Source organism: Haliaeetus leucocephalus, unplaced genomic scaffold, assembly GCF_000737465.1.
Source record: "Haliaeetus leucocephalus isolate CR32 unplaced genomic scaffold, Haliaeetus_leucocephalus-4.0 Scaffold184, whole genome shotgun sequence".
NCBI lineage: Eukaryota > Metazoa > Chordata > Aves > Accipitriformes > Accipitridae > Haliaeetus > Haliaeetus leucocephalus.
In genome coordinates this window covers 2,142,334-2,165,353 of record NW_010972620.1, presented here as the reverse complement: position 1 = coordinate 2,165,353, position 23,020 = coordinate 2,142,334, and the positions used below count along the sequence as shown (strand labels likewise).

Below are 23,020 nucleotides of genomic sequence, written 5' to 3'. Positions count from 1 at the left end.
AGTCACACTCTTAAGTGGATCATTGAAAGGAATTGGTTTAAAAATAGGACACTTTTCCTTTAGGAAGAAGAGATTGGAAAGGAAGGAGCAACTGCTCAAACGCACCAGAGATGGGTAATCTGAAGTCCTGACCCCAATGGCAGGCAGTCTACTCCAGAGTGTGAGATGTGATGCAGATCTTTAAAAAGCCTGTTAAAGGTACGACATGAAACAGCAGCCCTGTGGAGCTTGGAAAAAATGTGCTGTTGCTTGACAAAGTGCACCCAAATCCCTTCTTTGAGCTGTTCTTTAAAAATTAAAGTGACCTCAAGCAAAGCTTATTTCAAAATGTTGTTTGTTAGAATAAACACAACAAAACAACAACAAAAAAACAAACCCCCAAAAACATAGCAAGATCAGTGAAGGAAATAATTCTTAAAGAGTATTCTGTGATGTCTGTATTTCCACAGGAAGGGCCCTTGGCATTACTGTGGTGAGAGCGGAGGACATTTTATAAACATATTTCTATAAAGTATTCAAATTGGAAATGCCCATTTGGCTGACTCCCCCCCTTTGCAGCTTGTGTACTCCTTCAGCAGATAACAGGGAGGACAGCTCTTGCTAGCAGGCTGCTCTCAACATTCTCTTCATTAACTCTGGGAAAAAATAAAAGCTCCATTCTACATTGTTTGATGGTAATTAGAAGCTGAATCATGCAATGCGTCAACCCTCCAATGTTCTTTGGGTGGTTACAGTTTATACTAGCATATTATACCTAGTTTTATTTAGGGCTTTCTTAGAAACCTATGCTATTAGAGAGTGTAGTTTGGGGAGCTGGTGACAGCATATAACTGTGGAAAAGGTGTATTTATAAATACTACAGAAGGGGAATCAATGTTTAAAAAAAATAAATCTCAGTGACCTCTGGTTATGTTGGGAATCTTTTCAGTTCACAAAAAGAATGTGACTGTTTTTCAGCACAGATGCAGAAGACAGACAATTCTTCACAGAATCATCACAGTCAGAGAAGATGCAGACTGTTTTTCCTTCTCTCACTGAGCCACTCTGCTAAATTCAGGGAGCTACTAGTTTGGAATTAACGGTCTCTACCGGTAGAGGCCAACTAGCATTTCAGTATTAAGGAAGATCCCACAAGGTCAGCAACCAGTTCTCTACATAACATTTATGGTATTTTAAGGCTTTCTATCTAGTTAAGGGACTTCACAGGCAGCATTACACTTTACTTGATGTCTAGAATTGCTGTATATGAATAGATCGGTCATTTCAGATAGGTTGCCAAAAAAGGATGAACAAAAGTCCCTCTTTGGCTATGAGAAAGCAGTTGGTTCTCATTTGGGTAAGAATCCTTATTTCTGTATCTATCTGTTCTCTTACATCACATGAATTGCACTCAGTTACAGCAAAAGTTGCGAAAGGCTAGTTCACTGAGAAACAGACATAACATAGAAATAGAACTGGTCATTTCAACCTGAAATCACTTCATCTGTATGAGCCAAGCAGTCAGCATACCAGGGAAACTCCAAGAAAAAGGAAGTACTATTTAAGTTAGGATGATGATTCAATAACTGACATGCTTCTCTGATTTGGAACTCAACCAACATCTTGGCATGACGCTGTCTTTTCACTGCAAATAGCTTTCTCCTTCCTCAGATGGTGCCCATCATATTTATGAACATACTCAAAGAATGAGTATAAGAACCAGCACATGCAAAAACTGTAAAGCTCATTTTATAAGTAAAGTTGGCTGTTTGTGTTTCTTTTTATCTAACTCAAATGCTTTTTGAGGAGAAAATATTATATTCCAGGTCTGTTTCTAAGCAAAGAAATAGAAAAACTCTCAACTCTGTTATACACAGTCTCAAGGAAACCAGGAAGACAAGATCTGGTGGTATAAAACACAGCTGGAGGCAGATCAAAGCAATGCAGGCACTTTTCAACAAGAAAGACGACAACTTTTCTCAAATGAAATTAGGGCTTCTACTTAACTCTTGTGATGCTCAGAACATCTGCATTCAATATCCCAGTTTTTTACCCTCTCAGTAGGACAGATGGTAACAAGGTACCCAATTCCCAATGGCTTTCAAAGAGATTTAGGCACCTGCCTCACACTTGTTCAGGACTTCTTTCTCCATGTTATTTCCAGCTATGACAAACTGCACACAGACTAGGAGACTCCATTTGCCACTTTGCTGTCAGCCTGCAGTTTGCCCTCACATAAATTGCTTAACCTTTGTATTCCTCTTTTTGGCCACCCCATTTGTGAAGTAAAAAACCCCACCCTATTAATATATTTAATACTTTTTAGAATGCTTTGCGCTTGCACTAGAGGTACATTATAAATACATGCAAATCTAAATTACCAACATTCAAAAATAACAGGAAAAATACTTGTTGGTGGATTAACTACATATGATCAATGCCAAATAAAAATCTCCTCTGGTTTTGCTGAGGTCATTTAGTGCTGTACAATCCTCATGAAGTAAATATTTCTGAAAGTGGGGAATGCTCTGAGATTAAGCAATACATTACATTTTTTGATCAAATGCCAGAAGCCATAGGTGAATAGGAAACAGACATCAGTAATTACAGTTCGTACTTCAGTTATTTCAAAACCCCTTGCTTCAATGAGCAAGTATTAACTGGACAGACACTCCTTCACAAATTAGAGGTTGCAAAGGCTTATTACACACCATATTTATCTTTGAAACTTGTCCAACAGAATTAAACTAAAAAAAATAATGATACAGATTATGGTTGCAGGCAAAAAACTATTAAAACTCTAACAACTATATATATGTTTTTATCTGTCAAACTGTCCCTGCAGCCACTCTTTGGTTTAGGAGCTCAGGAATGTGGTATTAAGAAATACTAGTAATTGTATTAGTATGCTGTTGTCAAACTTCAAACTGGCTGTATTTTATCATAGGAGTTGATAAACAATTTATTTCTTGATTGCATAGGCCTTAGAATGCAACAGAATTGCAAGAACAGGAGCCTGGACTATCCCCAGATGGGAGTAGAAATGAGAAAGTATGACACCCATATGAGTGAGAAGCATACAACAAAGAGCGTCTACACTGCTTAGTGAAACAGCACACAGCTATCAACTTGACATCAACCAACTCTATTGTAAAACCAAAAGCAATCTAGCCACCTCACTGTGTTATAGTGCCCAAGTAATAAACTTAATTAACAGGCCTTACTGACAAAGTTTGGCACGTAACAGAGCTAGCGTTGATCAGGCCATGTAGCTCAAGATACAACCCTTGTTCAAAGGACAATGGATAGTTGTGAGAGGACATTCCCCTTTTCAGTGTTAGTTTTTCCATTTACTCCAGAGAACTGCACTTGGGAAGCTCCTCAAAAGACTTAAGACTACTCAGCATATCTGAGAGAGTACCATGACTATAGTTGGAAGAAATATTAAATTATCATGGAGAAAAAAATGGGGCAAAACTAATGATGCATTTATGTTTAAGGCTTCTGAGGGGTAGGAAGGAGCTTAGGCAAGGCTGCCTTTTAACTGTTGCCCAACTCAAGATATCATCAAATGAGCTCCTAATAAATATTTGGCTTCACAACAGATCTGTACTGAAATTAATAATTTAAGTACATTTCTCTAGATATGTAATTTCAGTCAGACGAGGAAATAGTGCAAACTTTTCATTTGCTAAAAGAATTATTGTTACAACTCAAATTTAGTTCAGTGTAAGAGATTATATATTTAAGCTGATTAAAAAGGTTTCAGTTAACTGAAACAAGCATTTGGATTGTTCTAACTGTTAAAAAACAGGAAAAGTTAAATCTCAGAACACAGTTTTACTTGTTTGGCCAAAATTCACAGCACAGAACAAAACTACAAAAAAAAGCATCAGGAATGCAAGACATCTTAGAATCAGAGCAGCAATTTAGGAGGATGTTTATTAAAGGTACAGTTATGGATTCATTTATTATGTATTTAGATGATCTCTGTAAAGCTGTATTAGGCTTTTGTATTTTCCCTGGTAATCAGCATTTTTTTTAACATGGTATAATTCTGGGAATTAACTAATATTCTAAGCGAATACTTTAGGTAGATCAAAATAATTGGTATGTGATTTTTAAATTCATCACCCAAGTAACCCAATGCAAATATTCTGTATACTTCCTAAACAGTTACATTATTAATGGCCTAACATGAATCTAATTGGTTATTTTAAGAGAAAAATACTACAGGTGGCTGGGTATGCACTGCTGTGACAAATATCATGTGGCAAGTTCTCAGAAAATAGCTGTTTTTTGAAGGTTTGGATTTCTTTTAAAGCACATTTTCATATCAAACAGCACTGATCCTTACAATTAGATCAAGACCTTTATTTGACCAATAAATACTGTTACTATTAAGAACAACTATTATAAGAAAACATACAACATTTAATATACGCTACTTTTAAATGTTTAATGGAATACTCCTGATGTTTTCAGGACAAAATTATCAGCATCTGCTTTTCAGTATGTAACAAGCAGAAAGGTCAACTGTATCTAACACTCATCTGCCAGTTGCGTAAAAAAAATAACAACAGAAACTACAGACAGAGCGCCTCTAAGCTTTGGACAGGAACATTTGGAACTGAGAAAAATCTTGATGAAGGTTCATGGTGTAATCTCTTTGTTTATGCAAGTAAACATGCAATTTACCTTTATAATCACTTTACTAAGAGATATCACTTGCTTCCTCCCACAACAAAGTTTCTAAAGCTAATGTAGTTTGTAAACCATAGTGTGAGATTTATGATGTTATACTGCAGAAACCTGTTTAGCCCCCAATTTACAATCCTGGCAATTGTATTCAACTCTGTCATCATAACTAATTACAGCTAACTGAAGATTACCATATTGCAAACTCTCATCTTTGTGAAAGAAATACGATGTTCTGCTAGGAAAGAAAAAGAATCAAACATCCCGAGGGCTAATGAACAAAAATGCACTATTCCATGTTGGACTGCAAACCTAAACTCTTCGAATTGGTGCCGTAAAACTTCAAATTGCTATTTGTTGGCAAGTTGTTTTAGCCTCAAGTACTTACATAGTAAATCACCATTACGCTAATACCATACCTTTGGCCTGAAACATATTAATCTTGGTTAACAATAACTGACATTTACATTACCAATTCAATTCAGGCATTGTGGTGACTAAACATATATGCAAGAGCTTCAGGGAGAAAAGTTATTAGTTCTGATTGTGTCCTTACTTTTCACTGAGAACAATTTTGAAGAAATATTATCATCAATTCGTGTTATAATCTTATAACATAAACATTCAAATCCTAATTGATCTGTAGAACATTTGACTTGTAGTAAAATCTGCATTTGTTTCTTGGGTGCAGCTAACTGCACAACATAACATATTTCAGGTATTTTTCAAGATACATATTTCTATACTTTATCTGTTCAAAGAAACTGGGACTTTTAAAACCTGAGTTCTTAGAAAGGAAAGGAAAATGGGAATTTTAAATATTCTGAAGAACATGGCACCAGGACATGATGAATAGTACCAGATCCTCCCAGGAGAGGGAGAATGGGCTCTCAGCCATTTTTTTTCTGTTTATATTTACTAAGCCCATAAATGCATAAATAATAACAGTTTTAAACAGGTAGAGTGATTTTGCTTTGCTTTATTTAGTGCCCCCCCAAACTTTCAAGCAATCAGAAAAGTAGTACTTACTGCATTAAGTCTGTATAACCTCAGCAGGAAAACTTAACCCTCTCCTTACACCCACGCATTTTAACTGCAGTGCAGCACAGAACACATTTGGACTGAGTATTTTATTCCAACTTCAGAGAGTTCTCCACTAGACTCCAAATGCATTCTGCAATGCATTATCTTAGATTTTCATCTTTTGGAGAAAAATACTATATTTAACATAGTATTGATATTTAGATAGTATTTTTGCTACACTGTAGCAGAGCACCACACCAAGATACTGCAGTCTAACAGCATTAAGAAGAACACAAGGAATTTCATGTGTTGGGTTTTGTTTTGGGGTTTTTTTTGTGTTTAGATTTAAGAAGTCACCCATAAAGATTCTTCAGGTAACAACAGGTATTTGACTTCTGAGGAAAACAGGGTGGATTACATGTATCCCATGTTGCTTTTTGTTTCCCATCTTTTCTTGGCTTCAAATCTGAAATACAGCACAAAAAACACATTAGGAATCATAAGCATATGTGTTTCGGGTATTAACCATACTATTCTTAATAACAACAAAAATAAAAACGTATTTTTAATACTGTAATAAAGACATAAAGGCATATGTAGCCATATAACCAATACATTAATTCTGGTAAAGTCTCTGTACTTAAGTCTGATACACTGCTAAAAAAAAAAACACAAAAAAACCCCAAAACCCAACAAGGTTAAACTAAACAAATAAGATTAGCACAAGCCGATTTCAAATAAGAAAACATTTAACCATGATTGTACTGTATACACTTACTGCCAATGAGACCACAAATGTTTAATTCCATACTCAAATGACTTACCCCCAAGCAAGCTTCTTTTTCTTTCGAGCTTCTTGGGCAGCCTCCGCTTCTTGCTTGGCTTTTACAAAGTTGCGGCAAGCAGCAGCTTTGGCAATTTTCACACCAAGCTAAGACATAAAAAGGAACAAAGGAAAACTGAATAGATGCAAATAGCTCATATGAAATTTAAGCCTCACAAATTACTTGACCTGATATTGTTTCTCAAAAGCCAATAGATATTACAGTATCTTTCAAATATTAGGCTGATGCTGTACTATTAGATCGGACGAGCAAGAATGTCTCTTGAGAGAAACACAAAGGAGTGGGGTCCTGGGGCAAGCAATCCTTTTCACCAAATCCTTCATTTTCAAGAATAAAAGCAAAGGGCAGTAGCCCACTAGATCCTTTTGTTTGGTTGGTTTTTAAATAAATATATAGACATACATACAGACACACATGCAGTCTCCGTTATTAAAACCAGTCTGTGACCTCAGCTGTGCTAACACAATAGTATCAGGTCTTACCAATATGAAAACCACCCAAAAAGACAGTTTTATACAGGAAGAACTGCTACTACCACACACTTTCCAGTAGTACCAGTACCCATGTTTTAATCAGTCTGTCCAGAAAGTAAATGAAGCAGTGTCCTTAGAGCCCATCTGGCATTTAGTCTTCACATTACTAGCTTTTAGATTATTAGTGTGATAATATGCACGCTTTTCAAATAAGGTCGTAATAGGCTGTAGGTGAATACTACTTTACTTCCATAAACTTACACTGTGAGAATTAAGTTCACTTTAGTGAATGTCAAGGGGGGGGGGGAAGAATAAAGCAAAAAGGATAGAAGAAGGTATTATGAACTATGACCAGATTATTTTCCTTAATCAACATTCATAACTTGTTCATTGTAGTTACATTTTGTGATTGCTGTCATGACTTGACGTTATCTGCAACTAAATTAAGAATTATGGAAGAACTTGGTCTCAAAAGTCAACGCTTTTCTCCAAGACAAACAAGCAATTCATTTAGCCAAAACTACTACAAACTGATGTGGACAAACAGGTTTTTCTCCTATGCATTCCAAAACCTACTGAAGTTAGGTAACACGTTTCTGACTCCATATTCTAAGTCTCCCCAAAACGTCATGGGAGACCCAAGTGAAAAGAACACTACTTAACACTTTGGTTAGAGTTCCATTATTAATGTTAACACACTTCAATGATCTGCAGCATCTATATAGGCAATTCTTATTTACTCTGAGAGATGTTTTATCCAGATAAGATGAGACAGAACTCAAGAACGCATCTTCAGGTGTAAATGCACTGACATCTTCTACAACACTCCCATCAAACGCGTACCCTGTAGGTAGGTTGATACCCTGATGATTTCTTAGCAAAGCAAAGCAAAACAAAACAAGCCATTCTACCTTACAGTCCTTTCAGGGTTCAAGATTCAAGAAAGTAGCCTTTCTGCAGAAGGCTTTGAGAGTCTACATGCATGCAGGCAGTAAGAACATCAGTTTGTGCTTTGTTTGAGGCTCCAACACTGGCAACACAAACAGTTGAGAGGTAAGCATAGTATTTTAAAAGGAAAGTGTGCAAAATAAATAATGCTAAACAAGTTTTTCATCTACTATTTGCACATGTTATAAGGTCATAAATATGCACCGATGGAATCATCTTGATGCACAAAATAATTCAAGTGACCAGACATTTCAAAACTTTTATATTACTAGCTACATCATTTTTCCCAAGCATTAACATTTTATATAATCAGTAATTCAGTGCCAACATCTGAACTGCCAAATCTCAAGTCAAAGATTGGAACATAACATTCTCTTATTTGCATTGTCACTTAATATTTAAGGGCAGCTATTAACTTTAATATACTTGCAGTAGAAAAATGCTTCAGAAAACTCACCTACAATATGCAAAAAAATGTTTACTTTTTAATTGAAATGGGCTTAATTATTAGCTTAAAAAATAGAGCAATCTGATGGCTGAAGTCAGTCAATCAGCAGAACCATGCCTTCATTTTTGAAATGTATTTTACCTCCTAAAATATTTGAAAATTAACTCTTACTTTCTGATGAATAACAGCATCTCCTTAAAATACATTCTAGTGGCCTATTGAACACTTAGACACATACAAATATATACAGGTGAGGTCTACACAAGTGCTGCAGAAAGATCTTTTGATCTGTATTTCTTGGAAGACAGAATGAGTTCTCAGAACGAGTTCTTCCATCTTTGAGAAGTATGGCAAAAATGGGATAATAAGATCCTCTGTAGTGTTTGTGGAAGTAAAAAGAGAAACAATTTGAAGTATTAATGTTATCATTTCTAGGCTACATAGTCAAATTTTCAATAAAAACAAATATGTCACATATAAACACACACAAACATTTTAGTCAGATTAAATATCTTCTGCTCCCACCCACACCTAGACATACATCTTCACTCCCCCCCGCTCAAAGAAATCCATAAAAGCTTGGTCGATGGGTTTTACATAAAAAAAAAAAAACCACCCCAAAAAAACCCCACAACATTTCAGGTCATCAGATAACTCAATAAAATACAATCTTAAAAGAAGTAAGAAAGCATGAATAAAAATATATACAACAATTTCTTGTGTAGTCAAAGTATCAGCATTTTCCATATAGAACATCCAATATTTTGCTGCATTTTAATTAAGGTGTCTAAACATTATCACAAAGAACTGCAAATTGGTCAGAGCACGCAGTAAGGAAAATTAAGCTCTAAAGGCTTTTTATCACCATATTTCAGGAACCAAGGGTGTAAAATGTTCTAATTTGGGATATATTAAAAGCCATAAAAGGTCTTTCAAAAAGATTAATGGTACTTTGCTTGGATTTAAGATAAGGGCTTTAGCTGGTTGGAAAAGCAGGGCCCTGGCTAGACCCTTGAGGCATTCATCTTTACAGCCACTTGGAAGATTTGTAAAAGCGTCTGCATAACCTCAAGCAAACGCACTGCGACATTTTTTTTTTAAATTCCTTTCAATTTTACAGGTTTAAAGTGTGTAAATCATATTGGGTAGTAAAGCCGATATAATGGTTCATCCTTGTAACACAATATATATATATATTTTTAAGACAAACTTAAAAAACAACTTAGTTTCTACAGGGCAAAGATCTTTCCATTTTGAAGTTGACCAATAATCATGTCAAAATATCTTACTTTAGATGTTTAACATAGCATAAATGAAAATTCCTTCTCCACTATTTTTCATAAATTTTCTACTCATCTGAAATTGTTACCTTGTAACAAATTTCTGAAGCTTTGCTTCTTTTTGAACAGTTTCAAGGCATTTATTTAAAAATACCAATTATCATACTTTAACTTTTTATGGAATAACAGGTCTCTATGAAAAATATTTATGCCATTCTCTTTTGTTCTTTAATTAAATGAAAACAGATGTTTTCTGAAGTAAAGCGGAACCATTACTGGAGTACTTAAAGTGTTAAGGTCTTTAATTTTTATATCAGTTTGGTCTACAATTCCTGATTGTCTTTACTCAAGCTCAACATTAATGTCAAGCAAGTTACCTAGGAGACGAAAGAGATCAAAGAGACAAAAAACCCTCAAATGTCTGATTAATCAAGCCTGCAAACAGCTTATTTCTTTTAGCCTGCATGCAAGTATGAAAATGAGATTCTGGGAGCCGTACATTGTGCAGATTTGTTCATTCTTATCAGAACAAAGCCAGCGGCAGCTTATTTCATGGATCATTGGCACTGTCATCAGTGCTACACAGAACGGGTGACAGCTCCTCATTTTGAGGCTTGAACAAAATTAGCAAAAAGTCGGCACAAATTAGCCTCTCATCTTTTTAGTAATATGACATTATTCATTTACTTTTTATCCAATTTTTAATTTTTTCCTTGTCAGCTATCCCTTTCTAGTGTTTCTTGCACAGCATCATAAAACACTTTTAAAACAAGCAAAGAAATGGCTGAAGTTGAAATAGTATGTAAAGTTCAGGCAGAAGAGTAAATATTTTTATTAAGTTGCAACAGAATCTACTGTAACTTCCAGAAAACTTCCTTGAAAAACAAGACATTTAACATTTAATATCATAAAACAAAGACTTTTCATTAAGATAAGACCGTGCAATGTAAACACTGAATGATGCAAGTCATGAGAAAACAGTTTCAAGAACTGCCCCAGAAATATTTAGGTATGACATACAAGATGCTAAACCTACAGAAGCTCTAACAAAACATCTATATTCAAACAGGTCCTGAAATATCCTATGATCATACCAGAGAAGCCAAACAGCCTTTTAATACAGTGTTACAGTTTCTCATCAAATATGAATCTAGTTATTTCAGGCTTGCCTTTAGCAATGATTTTCTCCTTTTATGTTATGGAATGTTATCCATTGCTGACGTATATAAAATATATAAAGCAAACAAGAATACTGAGTGGATTCTGCAGTGAAAATTGTCCCCTTTCAATGATGTGCTCAACTTCCACTGTAAAATACTTTGTAATACCTTTGTTGTATTTTTATGCTGTGTATTACAACATCAAATTATATTTGGATGACACAGTAGTGGAGCAAGGACAGTAAACTGTTCTAATATTAAGCTCTTTGCTAGATTTAAACATTTAAATGCAAGTAACTTCTTCCATTCATGAGAAAACACAGCATTAAAAAATTAACTATAAGCTGTTAGATGCTTTACACAGCCCCCTTATAAGAAAGGCAGTTTTAAAAAAAGAACTGTAGTACTGTTTTCAGCAATTTCTTTATCTCTGTTCTTCTAAGTAAGAAAGCTTATTAACAAGCTTTGAACTTAAAATCACATTTACAATAATGTGCCATCAACAGTTTTATAAGCTAATTAGAAAAAAAGATTAATTAATGACTGGCTGCTAATAAAATGGCAATCATGAAGAAAGAAACCAAGGGTGCTAAGCTTCAACTACCACCAATTAAGAGCTAATTACAAACAAATTATATATGTGTTTTGCTGTGGGCTTTAATTTACTAAAATGGTTTTAATTAAAAGAGAAAACATGCTGATTAATTGAACTGCAGAAAAAATCTACAGTATAAACTGTGCTTTGTCTGTCTCTTTAATTAGACTTGTAACATCTGAAATCTTTTTTTAAGGTTTGTTAAAGAAAAGATATACATAATTAAGGGAGCATAAGAATGTAATTCTAGGTGATAACCCTGCCATGTTCCAAAGGTTAAAAGAAAACAACCTCAGCGAAGAGAGATATTTGGAAGCACCTCTGCTAAGTGTTAGAAAGAAAATCCTTCAGAGATAAAAAAGAAACTACTCTTTTTTTTCGCTCCCCCTGAGTCCTTCAACAGGCAAGACTTCCAAGTTAATTGGTGCTTGGTTACATTCCATGTAAAATTGCATCAATCTCTTCAGGTACGTAAAAGCACTATGATAAATTGTGAACATTGCACAGAATTTAGAAATTTTATTTTACCAATAGAAGAGCATCAAGCACTATAACTTGTCCATCTGAAACAGTAATGTGTGTGTGACCTCATGATCAATCATACCCTACCCAAATTTTCAAATGGAAAGCAGCTTCCAGAATGGTTCTCAATGATTATGACATACAACTTTGCTCCTGTACTTCCCATTCCAAATTATATGACTAGAAGCTACTTACAGACAACAGATACTAATTTCATCATGAGAAAATGGTCAAAACTGATGCAACAAATTTTGACGACAGCAGGACTGATCTTGCTGTGACACAAGAATGATATCCCAGTGACTAGCCAATTAATTGCGTCAATTATGATGTAGATCTTTCATTTAAGCTTGATTACAATACCATAGTCTCCCTATAAATTGCAGCTTTTTAAAAATCTTTCAACCAAAATGCCAGAAGCCACTAAGCTAAGGACTTGGGAACAGTGCTGTCAAAAAGCCTATTTAGAGACTGACAACTACTCCAGTAATTTAGCACACTAAATTACAAAATATTTTAAAAGTTCCTTTTGACAGCTAAGTCTAATATGGTCAAGATTATTTTATTGTGTTCAAGTCCTCAGGCTAATGTGCTCTTAGACAACGTGGCACCTACCTACCAGGTAGTTAACACAAAAACCGCAAGCAAACACAAGAGTTTGAGGTTTAGCCAGATTAGTTCTCAGAATACTAGAGCCACAAGAAATCTGCATTCTGCTTCTTGAGACACCACACAATGATTTGAGTACAACAGCACTACTAAAAGTTCTTTCTCTAGGGGAAAAAAAGTCTGGAAAATATTTTCAGGTTTATATATTAGGTGTGGTGGGGGAAATCTTTTAAAATTATTTGGTTTAATTAGGAAAAGAACTTTTACAAGCATCATTCCAAATTGAAACTGATTTACAGCAAAGTGAAATTACCAGACATCTCCACATACCATCCTTACTCATAAGGATAAACACCTCCAACTACGCACAGTCACAGTGCTTTAATTTATCAACATTTATTCCTCAAAAAAAAAAAAATCTAGGCAGATTCCCACAAACACAGTAGGAACAATTAAAGTACATTTCAAGATACTATTCCAAAAGGTTTTTCAAAAGCGTTAGAAGAGTTGACATAATTCCAAGTGTCTGTTCAGAGCTACTTATCCAAGTACCTGCTACCATTAAATCTCAACTATCCTAGAGCATCACCAAGAAAACCATTTTATCTCAGCCCAGCTAAGTGTCCACATTTACTTCACTCTCTCAACAACTTTCCTTCTAAAACGTTCAGAATTTTGGGGGTAAGTCCTACATTAATATTAACACCTCTACTGGTACCTCTCAAGTTAAACAAGTCATCATTAAATGTAGTGTTCAAACAACAGCTTTAGGTATGCCATCCTACGTTTGAAAAGCAGAACTTTAACACATGAAGGACTCTGCCAATGCTGAAAGCCCTAGAATGTTACAACAAAGATGGCAACTGGATTACAATAATAAACCTTAACTGTGCATATTACACCATGCACACTGCAATGAATTGCTAGTTATTTAATATTAATAATACTATGTTGTATGTATCAAATAATGGAGTCCAACAGTGTGTTTAAGAATCCATAGTCAATTAAGATTAAGCCGTATGACCCACCTGCATTATGTTGATGCTCAACACATATATCAAAGGAGTGCTGATCTTGTATACTGTAACTGCATCACAGGACTTAGATGCTCAATCTAGACTGGGTTCTACAAGCAGTCTAGCTAAAGAAGCAGTTATTGATGGCCTAAATTTTTCTGTAAAATATAGACATGCCCATATTCTTTCAGGAAGAATTTCACTCATATATAAAATAATGCAATCAAGAATTTCAGTACCACTAGAACCCTTAGTGAAGCAGAACACCCCACAAGAGAACATGCTGTGAGGATGGCCAGGGATGCTACAGTTAGAGATCTGCTACCCTGATAACTCCCAAACTCACTACAATCACTTTGCTAGTCCACAAACTAGGATGACAAGAGACAAGGGGTAATACTTTGTAGTGAGGTTTGCCAAGAGATTAGACTGAATATCATCACCACATAAGTACGCTTCATTTTTTTTTTAATAGAAATGCAACTGCCAATAAAAAAAAGGGGGTAACACATTTTTAGCTAGTCTCAAAAGCTACATACGAATCCACATATACAGACACTCATAAATACAGAGCCTCATGCATAAGGTATCCAAGTTCTAACTTCCCTCAGTCTAAAACGTCAAATGCTACTGGATTAGGGAGTTTTAAGATCAGCATTTGTACATATTTGTCAAAGCAGAAGAAAGCAACAAATAATATATTGCCCAAAGCCTCCTTTACAGCAATACAACATTTGCCTTAAAGAACCTGCAACAAGTACCACGTGGAAACCAAAAGACCCAAAACCTTGAAGCAGTATCATTTAGGCTTTTAGGATGTAAATTTCAGTGATCCACTCACAGCTGCTAGATTATGCATATTGCCTAAATCATCACTGATTTTAAAGGAATCTGATTTTTAAAAACCTTTTCTCACTGTGTCATAACGGTAGCACATTGACAGCATCACTTTGGCATTCCTTTGCTTTTTAGGACATGTTTTTACTGCCTATTCTCATCATCTGTTTATTTTTGGCTTCATTTTTCTAAATACTGAAGCTGCCCTATCAGTTTCACAGGCTTATAAATGTTATACATCAAAAATTAGTTTCACTTATTAAGGCAGGAAACGGCTTTAAGAACTCTGGGATCTGTGCCTCAAAGCAAAAGCTTTATCAGCAGGTTCCAGTCACTGCTTCTTGCAAAAGAAAATGGTGCCGATTAAAACCCCATACACCTGATTTCAAAAAGAACACCTACCCATAGAACATTCTTCACATGGCTGCAAGGGGGGCTGTACCCCAAACAGAAGGCAGCTGTTTCTCATATACTTCCTGCCCCCCAACCCTGCAACACTGCTCAAGAAAAATGAAAACTATACGTAAAAAGATGAAGTTGAGATAAAAGAACAGTAATTCATCGACTTATTTCTCTAGACTTCAGAAGTGGTGTATTTCAATACACTCATAGTATAGTTCCATGCCTGACTTCCTTACAGTGTTGTGTTGCATTTGGAAGTTAGAAGGATACAAATAGCCACATACTTCAAAAATTAACTCACTTCTAAGAAGTATTATGTAGAATGAGTTTTAAAAGGGGCATTTCTTCAAATTGCAAAGAGAAGGAAAGTAGCAATTGAGTCAATACTATACAATATGAAAGCAGTATTTTATTAATTGTACTTATATACAAAACAATAGTTTTTTTAATCAACCTCTTCCATAATCAAATTCTAAAGTTCTTCACTGAATCAGAATTAGTCACTGTTAGAATGATTTCTTTAGAATAAAAAGTATTTTAAAAGATCCATTAAAAAAATACAGCTTCCTAAAACCACAAAGAAAAATGAATCTTGCAGTGGGTTATGTAGCACATCTTCACAACAATAGAGAACCCCAGTGAATTCACATGGATTCTGCCTCGACAGAAGTCCTCGTGAGATCAAGCCAGTCATTTGAGTTTTCCTTCTTTCAACATACTATTTATTCAGATAAACCCACTTAACCAAAACCAAGTCAAGGCTGTGAATACTAATAATGTTTCAAGCATTTTGTTTTCAGAATTACAACATGCTAATATTTGAAAGTCAACAATTTGGAGCTAATGTTCCACAAATAATAATACATTGCTGTAGCACCTGGGATATGCTAGATGTTGTACAATCCCATGGCTACTGAAATCAGATAACAGTTTATCATAAATATTACAAAACCTTAAAACTTCTTACATTAATTTGTTTTTATAGTCAAACAATTTGCACTAGAACCTCAGTATGTTTTATTGATTATGATACTCTAACCACTTTAGAGCAGATGGGATAATGACATTTGCGAAGGAGAACAGCAAGTGTTTTTCATATTGTAGACATGAAAGGTAATATAACAGTATCACAGTGAGAAGCTGGTCAGACTTAAAGGGAACATTAGGACACATTCCTATCACTGTCAATAGCTGTTATCTTTATAGATTGAAGTTTTGTGATCACTGGTAAAAAAGCAGGTAAGAGTCTAGTCATTAGAAACTGCCCTGAGTGACTAAATGTAGGAGTTTGGCAACTGTATAAGTACACGCACTGAGGAGCGGTTTTACCTAACCTTATTTAGGGAACCTCAAGAACTATATTTCCCATTTCAAAAGCCATCCGTCTTTAAAGCCATCACAATATTGTATTAAACAGATCTAAATCTATAATTTTACATTAAAGCTTAGATTGAAACCCTGTACTTAGGAAACATTTTAAATATTTGTATGAGAATGAGAAGCATTCACAATTTGTCTTTAATGCTTTTCTAATACCTCTGAATTTTGCTAGTACATACAGTGGACAGAAAATTTCCATTAACTCCATGAAGATAGAAGAGTATGCAAGATAGAATAATGAAAGCAAAAAATATATAATTAATTTCCAATATAAATTTATATAATTTAAATTACAAATATTCTAAATCAGACTTCTTAAAAATTATAGCTACTCCACTCACCTCAAATAGTACTTAGTTATTTTTTTTTATGACGTGGCTTCAAAACTATTCCAACTATCTTTTAAACCTAATTTTCTTTCTTTGCATTTTCTCCCCTGCACACAAATAGCAGTGGGCACAACAGCCTTCATGGACTTCAATTATGTACTTCAGCTGCTACCACCTACCATACGTGCACCAATTTAACTATTTTTTATATGAAGTTGCAATTACCAGAGGTATCTGGTAGATTCCTCACCAGTTTAAGTATTCATTCAGCACTACATACAAATTTAAAGGGTCCACTTTTTGTAGGAAAGAGCAGCATAGCCTTCATAAAATTACCCAGACAAACCAACTAACAAGACAACATCTTGAAAAAATGGAGTTTCTCTCACCTAGTATATAAATGCATATCTCAAAACAAAAAAATCTAACAATGATGAAAAGGAAGAAAAAAAATCTGTTCATTCTATAAACATCATTCTAAGGCTACAGCAGTATGTTTGACATCTACCTACTCTCACTCTTCTTCTTCAGAATTCTTCCAGCCATCAACTCCCAACCACATGAATACGCAGGAAGAAAGCACTGATGCACAAGTTTGAGTGTTATCTGTCCTTATTTGGGCATGTCTTGCTCTAAACTTGCTAAATCACTACCTTTCTTCACGCCTCCCAAGCTTATTGGGGAGGGAATGCAAAGAAAAATCTGAGGCACAGGGAACTCACTGGAAGGGAACATCCTACTCCTGTTTTCTTGGCTTGCAACATACAGAACAACCAAAAGCTCAATATAGATGAATAGTTGCCAACTCTTCTGACTTGTGGAGTTGGCATGAAGGCTTTAAAGCACAGTTACTTGAGATCATTCACGGTTCTATTTTCAATTCTTATCCATAGCTACAGCTGTCCAAGCATTACTAGATCAGCAGCAAAATCCTTCAAGTACTGACAGAAATCTGCTTAGGAAACAGGAAAGATACCCCAAACAATCCTCAATGCTATTTTAGTTATGACACTTTTTGTACAGGTGTACAAAACTAAATGCTTCCTCAGAGCTTTTGTTAATAGCGCACTTACCTCACGAATGGCTAATCTATCACTCAGCTCCTCAGCCTTATCAATGTCACCTTCAGCCACAGACTTCTCTATGCTAAGTTCAAGGCCAGACTAGAAAAAGAAAAGCAAATATTTTTAGGACAAATAAAGAAATAACACGTTTAAAGGGAGCATCTCCTTTCTAAAAATACTTCTTTCATAAAATTCTTCAAGACACTGCATAAACCTGTAATTTCTATGTAACACAAATCACTTTGTCTATGTATTGTAATGGACAGTATAATTAAGAATTCACTGAAAGGCTGTCTGAGCACAAATCATTGCATTAGTTCCACCTTACATGCAGGATAATACTGTAGGTTAAAAAAATTACACGGACTAGTTTATGCCTGTCACAATAAAATTTCATCTGAAGATCTGGCTTATCTCTTCCATCCCTGGAGCTTTCTAAACAAAATGTGAAATATATGTGTCAGGTAACATGAAGAATGGCAATTACTACTGTATCGTTACAGTTCTAAGATCTTATCTTTATCCAAAACCTGAGTTCTGGCATAGTGCCACTCCACTATGCTAATAAATTAAAAATTCTAGCAGTCCTATGGAAAACAATGAAAAAGCTTCAGAATTTAACCTCTGAAAGTAAAAAAATAACCTTCATGATCAATGTAACATAACTTGTTTAATGACAACATTTACAAATAATGTAACCATAAAAAGTAAATGTTTACTGGAAATTATAGTTGGAAACTTCTGAAGGAATACAGAAAGGTAGCACAGCAGTAGGCACTGACTTCAGAATTTCACACAAAAATCACTCTCATAACAAAAGACAATTTACAGCCTCACTGCTTTTAAATATTAGTGATGCTAAAGAAAACCCATTTGACAGTTTCGTAACATACACTTTTTTAAAAGATAAAAGCAAAAAAGGAAACAATTCTTGAGAAACAGTGATCTGCAAATACTGCACTTGAATTATTCAGGTGAAAGTTGGGAAAAAAAAGAGAAAAAAAAGAAGTGCACAGCTGGAAGTTGCAGTGATAGCAAATTGTTACATGTCTCTTCTGAAATTAATGAGACATAAGTTCCCTGACTGATAAACTCTCTAAACTTGTGGAAAGCATCTGCATTTTAACACTTTGGACCTCATTCCAGATCTATCCTGAGCAATTTAATGACAACTAAATACCCACCAAAAGTAAGAACTCAGAATTGACAATGTCTCATGATTTGCATGCAGAAACTTACTTCAAGCAAATGAAAAATACAAAATTTACCATAAAGGCAGCTAATAGATCATTTGATGTCATAGAACTTATACAGGCCTTTACCAGGAAAAGTACAGGACAAACGGTGCTACGAGGAACTCACAATATAATGAGTTTCTTAACTTGTCCATCATGTTGTACCAGTTATTTCAAATATGACTGGTTACACAATAATATTTATGAACAGAATGTGTTATAAGTCCAGTAAAACTGTATGGTAGGTTTGGTTCTCTAATTCCTATAACCACTGGTGTCAACTAAAGGGTTTGACACAGTTTGAAGTTAGAACATGACTAAAAAAACAAAAGGGGAGAAAAAAAAAAAGTCAAACAATGCATATGAGGTCTTCTGTCTCATGATAACAGAAACCAAAAACCAGACAGGAAACAAGCATGGACACTGTCTCGAAAAAAAGCACATAAACCTTTCAATCCAAGTACGATTCACGTTGTATCTAAAAGGAAATGAATTAAAAATGTGCACAAAATTATCCTTCCTCAGAGTGACTTGATCATTTACTCACTTTCAAATAGTCTCAGTTTTATTCCTATCTCAGTTAAGGCTGAGGTCTTTTACTGCCAAGTAGAAGCTGACATTGTTTTGTATCAACAGTCACCTTTTGTGGAGCCTTGCTATCCACAGGTGATTCAAATCTATCATTGATTCCAAAGTATTGTGTAAGTTCTTTCCATTTGTCTTCATTTGCCAACTGTTGACTACAACAAACAACAACAACAAAAAGTTATTAATATAACCAGTTCCCTTTCCACAACCTGTAATATTCTTTTCAACACTAAAAATGCTTCCATTTGGCAGACATGGTCTTTTCAGCCATTCACAGTTTTTAATGGAAGTGAAATTAGTTATTCCTTCCCCTGTGTAAGCATAATGCCACAATCTTGAAAGCAAGCTTGTACGCAATTCCATGCAAAACATCATTAGGAGTAACATTAAGTCCATTTTAAGTTACATTAAATAATACGTTGTGATATTTTTAAAATCAAGCAATAAACTCCATCAAGCAATCACTGGAATCAAATTCAGCCTGTCCGACAGAGACACTGAACAACTTCAGCAGATATTTTACATGATGTTCAAAGCTAGGCTTTAGCCATGCATGCAGTCAAGCTTTTTACAGGTTTTGCGTCATATTAAAAACAGACCTCAGATAATCACATTGACCTGATTATACCTCTTAGTCACTTCATCGTTCTTTTTCTGTTTTTCTAGGGGAAAAAAGAAAATAAAATCCAACATTACACAGTAATACCCTACAGCATCCAATGAAGTTAACAGAACTCTAATTGGTCACATTTCCTTTGAAAGATTGACACACTAGGACTTTTAGCCAATGATCACACGGATTTAAACCACTCAGCTGTAAGACTTTTCATACGAAGAAGCTCCTACAATATCTTTGAAGAAATTCTAACCAGAATACACAAAACTATGTTTTATAGAATTACTGAAATACACTTAGCCATTATGAAAGAGTACTGAGTAAGTTCTACCTTCTTTTTAAAAAGTGGACAAATGTATTACTTGAAGCAGCAATTTACAACCTAGTCCTACAAGTGATGTATACAACTGGAAAAATAAAATCCTAGATAATAGCTAGAGTACATTTACTCAGGCATTCAATTCTTGGTAAAAACACCAAAACCAAACAAAAAAAAACAACAAAAAAACCTCTCACCAACCAGCACTTCCAATGTATTTGATACGAATACATTTTTGAGAAAATAAATTCTGTAATTATATAAAACACCTTTTCTGTGGCGCTTTCTTTTTCGGCTTTTGTTTCCCTGATTTGCTTGGGTCTTCATTTCACGGTTTTTCTTCTGAAGCTCCACAAATTTCTACAAGATTAAGAAAAAGCAAATCAGTATTTTTAAATTTTTTCCCCATTTTAAAAAAAATTACATAATGTGCTGAGAAATGTTGTGCTAAAATCTTATTCATCCACAGTACCTTGTTATATCTATTACATTAAAATTTATGCATTGAGAACATCCAACTTTGATGGTGTCAGACTGGAATTAGCTCTAATCTTTCATCACCTCTCTCTGACTTTCTGCCCTCCCTAAATCCCAGAACTATTCAAACCCAATGGTCTTCTCATGGGACATGACACTGAATACACTTGTGCTGGCTGTGCACTCCTGAGCTATTCAATGTATTGTTGTTGCCTAGCTGGCAGTTTGTAGTCCAAGTATTACTGATAGCACAGTCTTTGCACAGCAGGCTACCTACATGGATCAATGGTTTCTGCCAATTCTTATTTTGGCTCAAAAGCCTAAAACACAGATTGGGGTTTTTTTTCCAGGCTTTACATGCAACAGGAAAATCAAGAGGTTATAAGCAACTATGAGTCTGAATGCCTGCAACTAACCCCTATAGAAGGCAGAAGGGTACACCTCTACTTCACAGATATGCAGCACCAGTACAGTAGCTGATACACTTAGCTGTATAAGCAGTTACAGAAACAGTTACAGTTTCTTAGCTGCAGAAAGCAGTTACAAAGAAGATCTGAGCCCATACGCTACTGAAAATGCAAGTCTTCAGGGAACTGTATAGTTAGCCAAACACCTCCTTGCCGTGCTTTCAATCACCATTGCACTAGTGGGAAAAAAAAAAAAAAGCTATATTCACTTCCTATCTAAATTCCTGTCCACCCTACTTGAAACAATATAAGGTATATTACGATGACTGTACTTTGATCATATTTTATTGCATTGCAGATTTGTATATCAAATATTCAACACTGAGTTATTTTAATTTAAAAATCAGCCATTCAACTTTTAAGTATGTTGCATTTATGCCCTGGACATTTGGAGACCTGTAATGATACCCACATTCCACATATTTAAAGAAATTCCAGAAGGGCACGTCTGAGATTCGTTTTCTCCATCTGCCACTGATATCACAATGGGTTCACTGATGGCATTACTTTCAGGTCCATTCTCTTGGAATTCAGAAAGCTGAGCCCTTTCAATACCTCCTTTTGCATCTTCCTTTGAAAAGGAACTACACGACTCATCTCCATCATCAGAACTTAAGTCAGCATCACTTTCATTCAGTCCTGGAGGTAACAGTCCGCTCCACATCTTCCAGTTTAAACAAGTCCAAGCCACTTCAAGTCACTGCAAAGACGCTAGAGTTATGTGAGCTCACCCATTCCAAGATAAAAACATAATTAGCCTGCAGAAGAGAGAAACAGAAACAGCAAAACACATCATCAGAAATATTTTAATTTCTCTTGAGAAAAGTAACTATCACTAGATGCTTTAAACAAGCACATTACAAAGCTTCTAATACTTACGATCTCAGAGAGAAGTAGCGAATTTAAGTACACAGGTTGAAGCTATTAGCTTTTTTTTTTTTAATTCCCCTTCCTTGCTCTTTGAAGTTTTGCCACTCGGCATTTGTTTATAGCTGCTTTCAGTTGAAGGGCGATACCGCAGCAAACGCCTCCTGTCCCGTCCCGTCCCCCCCCGGGAGAGCGCGTCCAACCCTTCCACGCCATCGCCTCCCGGGACAGCGCAACCGCCTCCCGGGCAAGGCCGGCCACGGGCGAGCTCCGCCGGCCCCCGGGGAAAGGGTGAAGGGGGGGAGAGGGAGAGAAGAGCCCGCCCGCGGAAGGCGGTAGGCCGGGGAAGCGAGGGCAGCCCGCTCCGGACGAAGCGACGAGGAGAGCAACGCCGCTCCCAGCCTTCCAGGGCGGGGGAAGGCAGGCGGCACCGCCCGCCCCTCCAGCCCCCCGCAAGCCCGACGGCGCTGCCCGACCTGCCCGCGTCCCCCCCCGGCTCCCCGCACCCCGGCCCCGGCGCCGGGATTCCCCTCCCGGCCCTGTTTACCTGGCCGCCATCTTGTCACCGCCGGAACACCCCGCCCGCCGATTGGACTCTGCCCCGCAGCCAATCAACGAGCGCTTTGCTGCCTCAGGCCCGGCCTCTCTGGCCTCCACGACGACGGGGCGGGGCGGGGGGCTGGCGGGGGGGCGGGCCGGGGCGGCCTGCGGCGGGGCGAGGGAGCCGGCCCCGGGGGGTGAGGTGCCGCCTTCCCGGGGTCTGGGGGGGCATGGGACCCCTCCTCGCTGTGAGGCCGCCCTGGGCGGGGGGGACAGAGCAACTTCCTCGCACCCAGGAGGGCT

At 36.4% G+C, this 23,020-nt stretch overlaps 1 protein-coding gene across 5 annotated transcripts; it reads right to left on the bottom strand.

Moving 5' to 3' along the window:
* Positions 1-1,472: 1,472 nt before the first annotated feature.
* Positions 1,473-22,764, bottom strand: FAM204A (family with sequence similarity 204, member A). Of its 5 annotated transcripts, none has more exons than XM_010564696.1 (8): positions 22,725-22,764; positions 21,723-22,068; positions 20,636-20,726; positions 20,060-20,093; positions 19,484-19,583; positions 17,618-17,707; positions 6,525-6,631; positions 1,473-6,166 (listed from the first exon to the last, which is right to left on the bottom strand). In XM_010564696.1, the coding sequence occupies exons 2-8, from the start codon at positions 21,972-21,974 to the stop codon at positions 6,115-6,117; spliced, it is 726 nt and encodes a 241-aa protein (XP_010562998.1). In that variant the 5' UTR covers positions 21,975-22,068; positions 22,725-22,764; the 3' UTR covers positions 1,473-6,114. The 5 variants fall into 5 exon arrangements, with proteins under 5 accessions (XP_010562998.1, XP_010563000.1, XP_010562999.1 ...); XM_010564698.1 differs by having other exon boundaries at positions 21,723-22,010; XM_010564697.1 differs by lacking the exon at positions 22,725-22,764 and adding an exon at positions 22,190-22,276.
* Between the last annotated feature and the right edge of the window lie 256 nt (positions 22,765-23,020).

What these genes read in the sequence shown, in the direction of transcription:
- FAM204A (XM_010564696.1), bottom strand. Translation starts at nt 21,974, where the DNA reads ATGTGGAGCGGACTGTTACCTCCAGGACTGAATGAAAGTGATGCTGAC. An exon ending in TTTCTTTAAATATGTGGAAT is followed by an intron (nt 20,727 to 21,722) that starts GTGGGTATCATT and finishes TTAATCTTGTAG; the next exon opens with AAATTTGTGGAGCTTCAGAA. An exon ending in AAAAAGAAGCTTGCTTGGGG is followed by an intron (nt 6,167 to 6,524) that starts GTAAGTCATTTG and finishes GCTGTATTTCAG; the next exon opens with ATTTGAAGCCAAGAAAAGAT.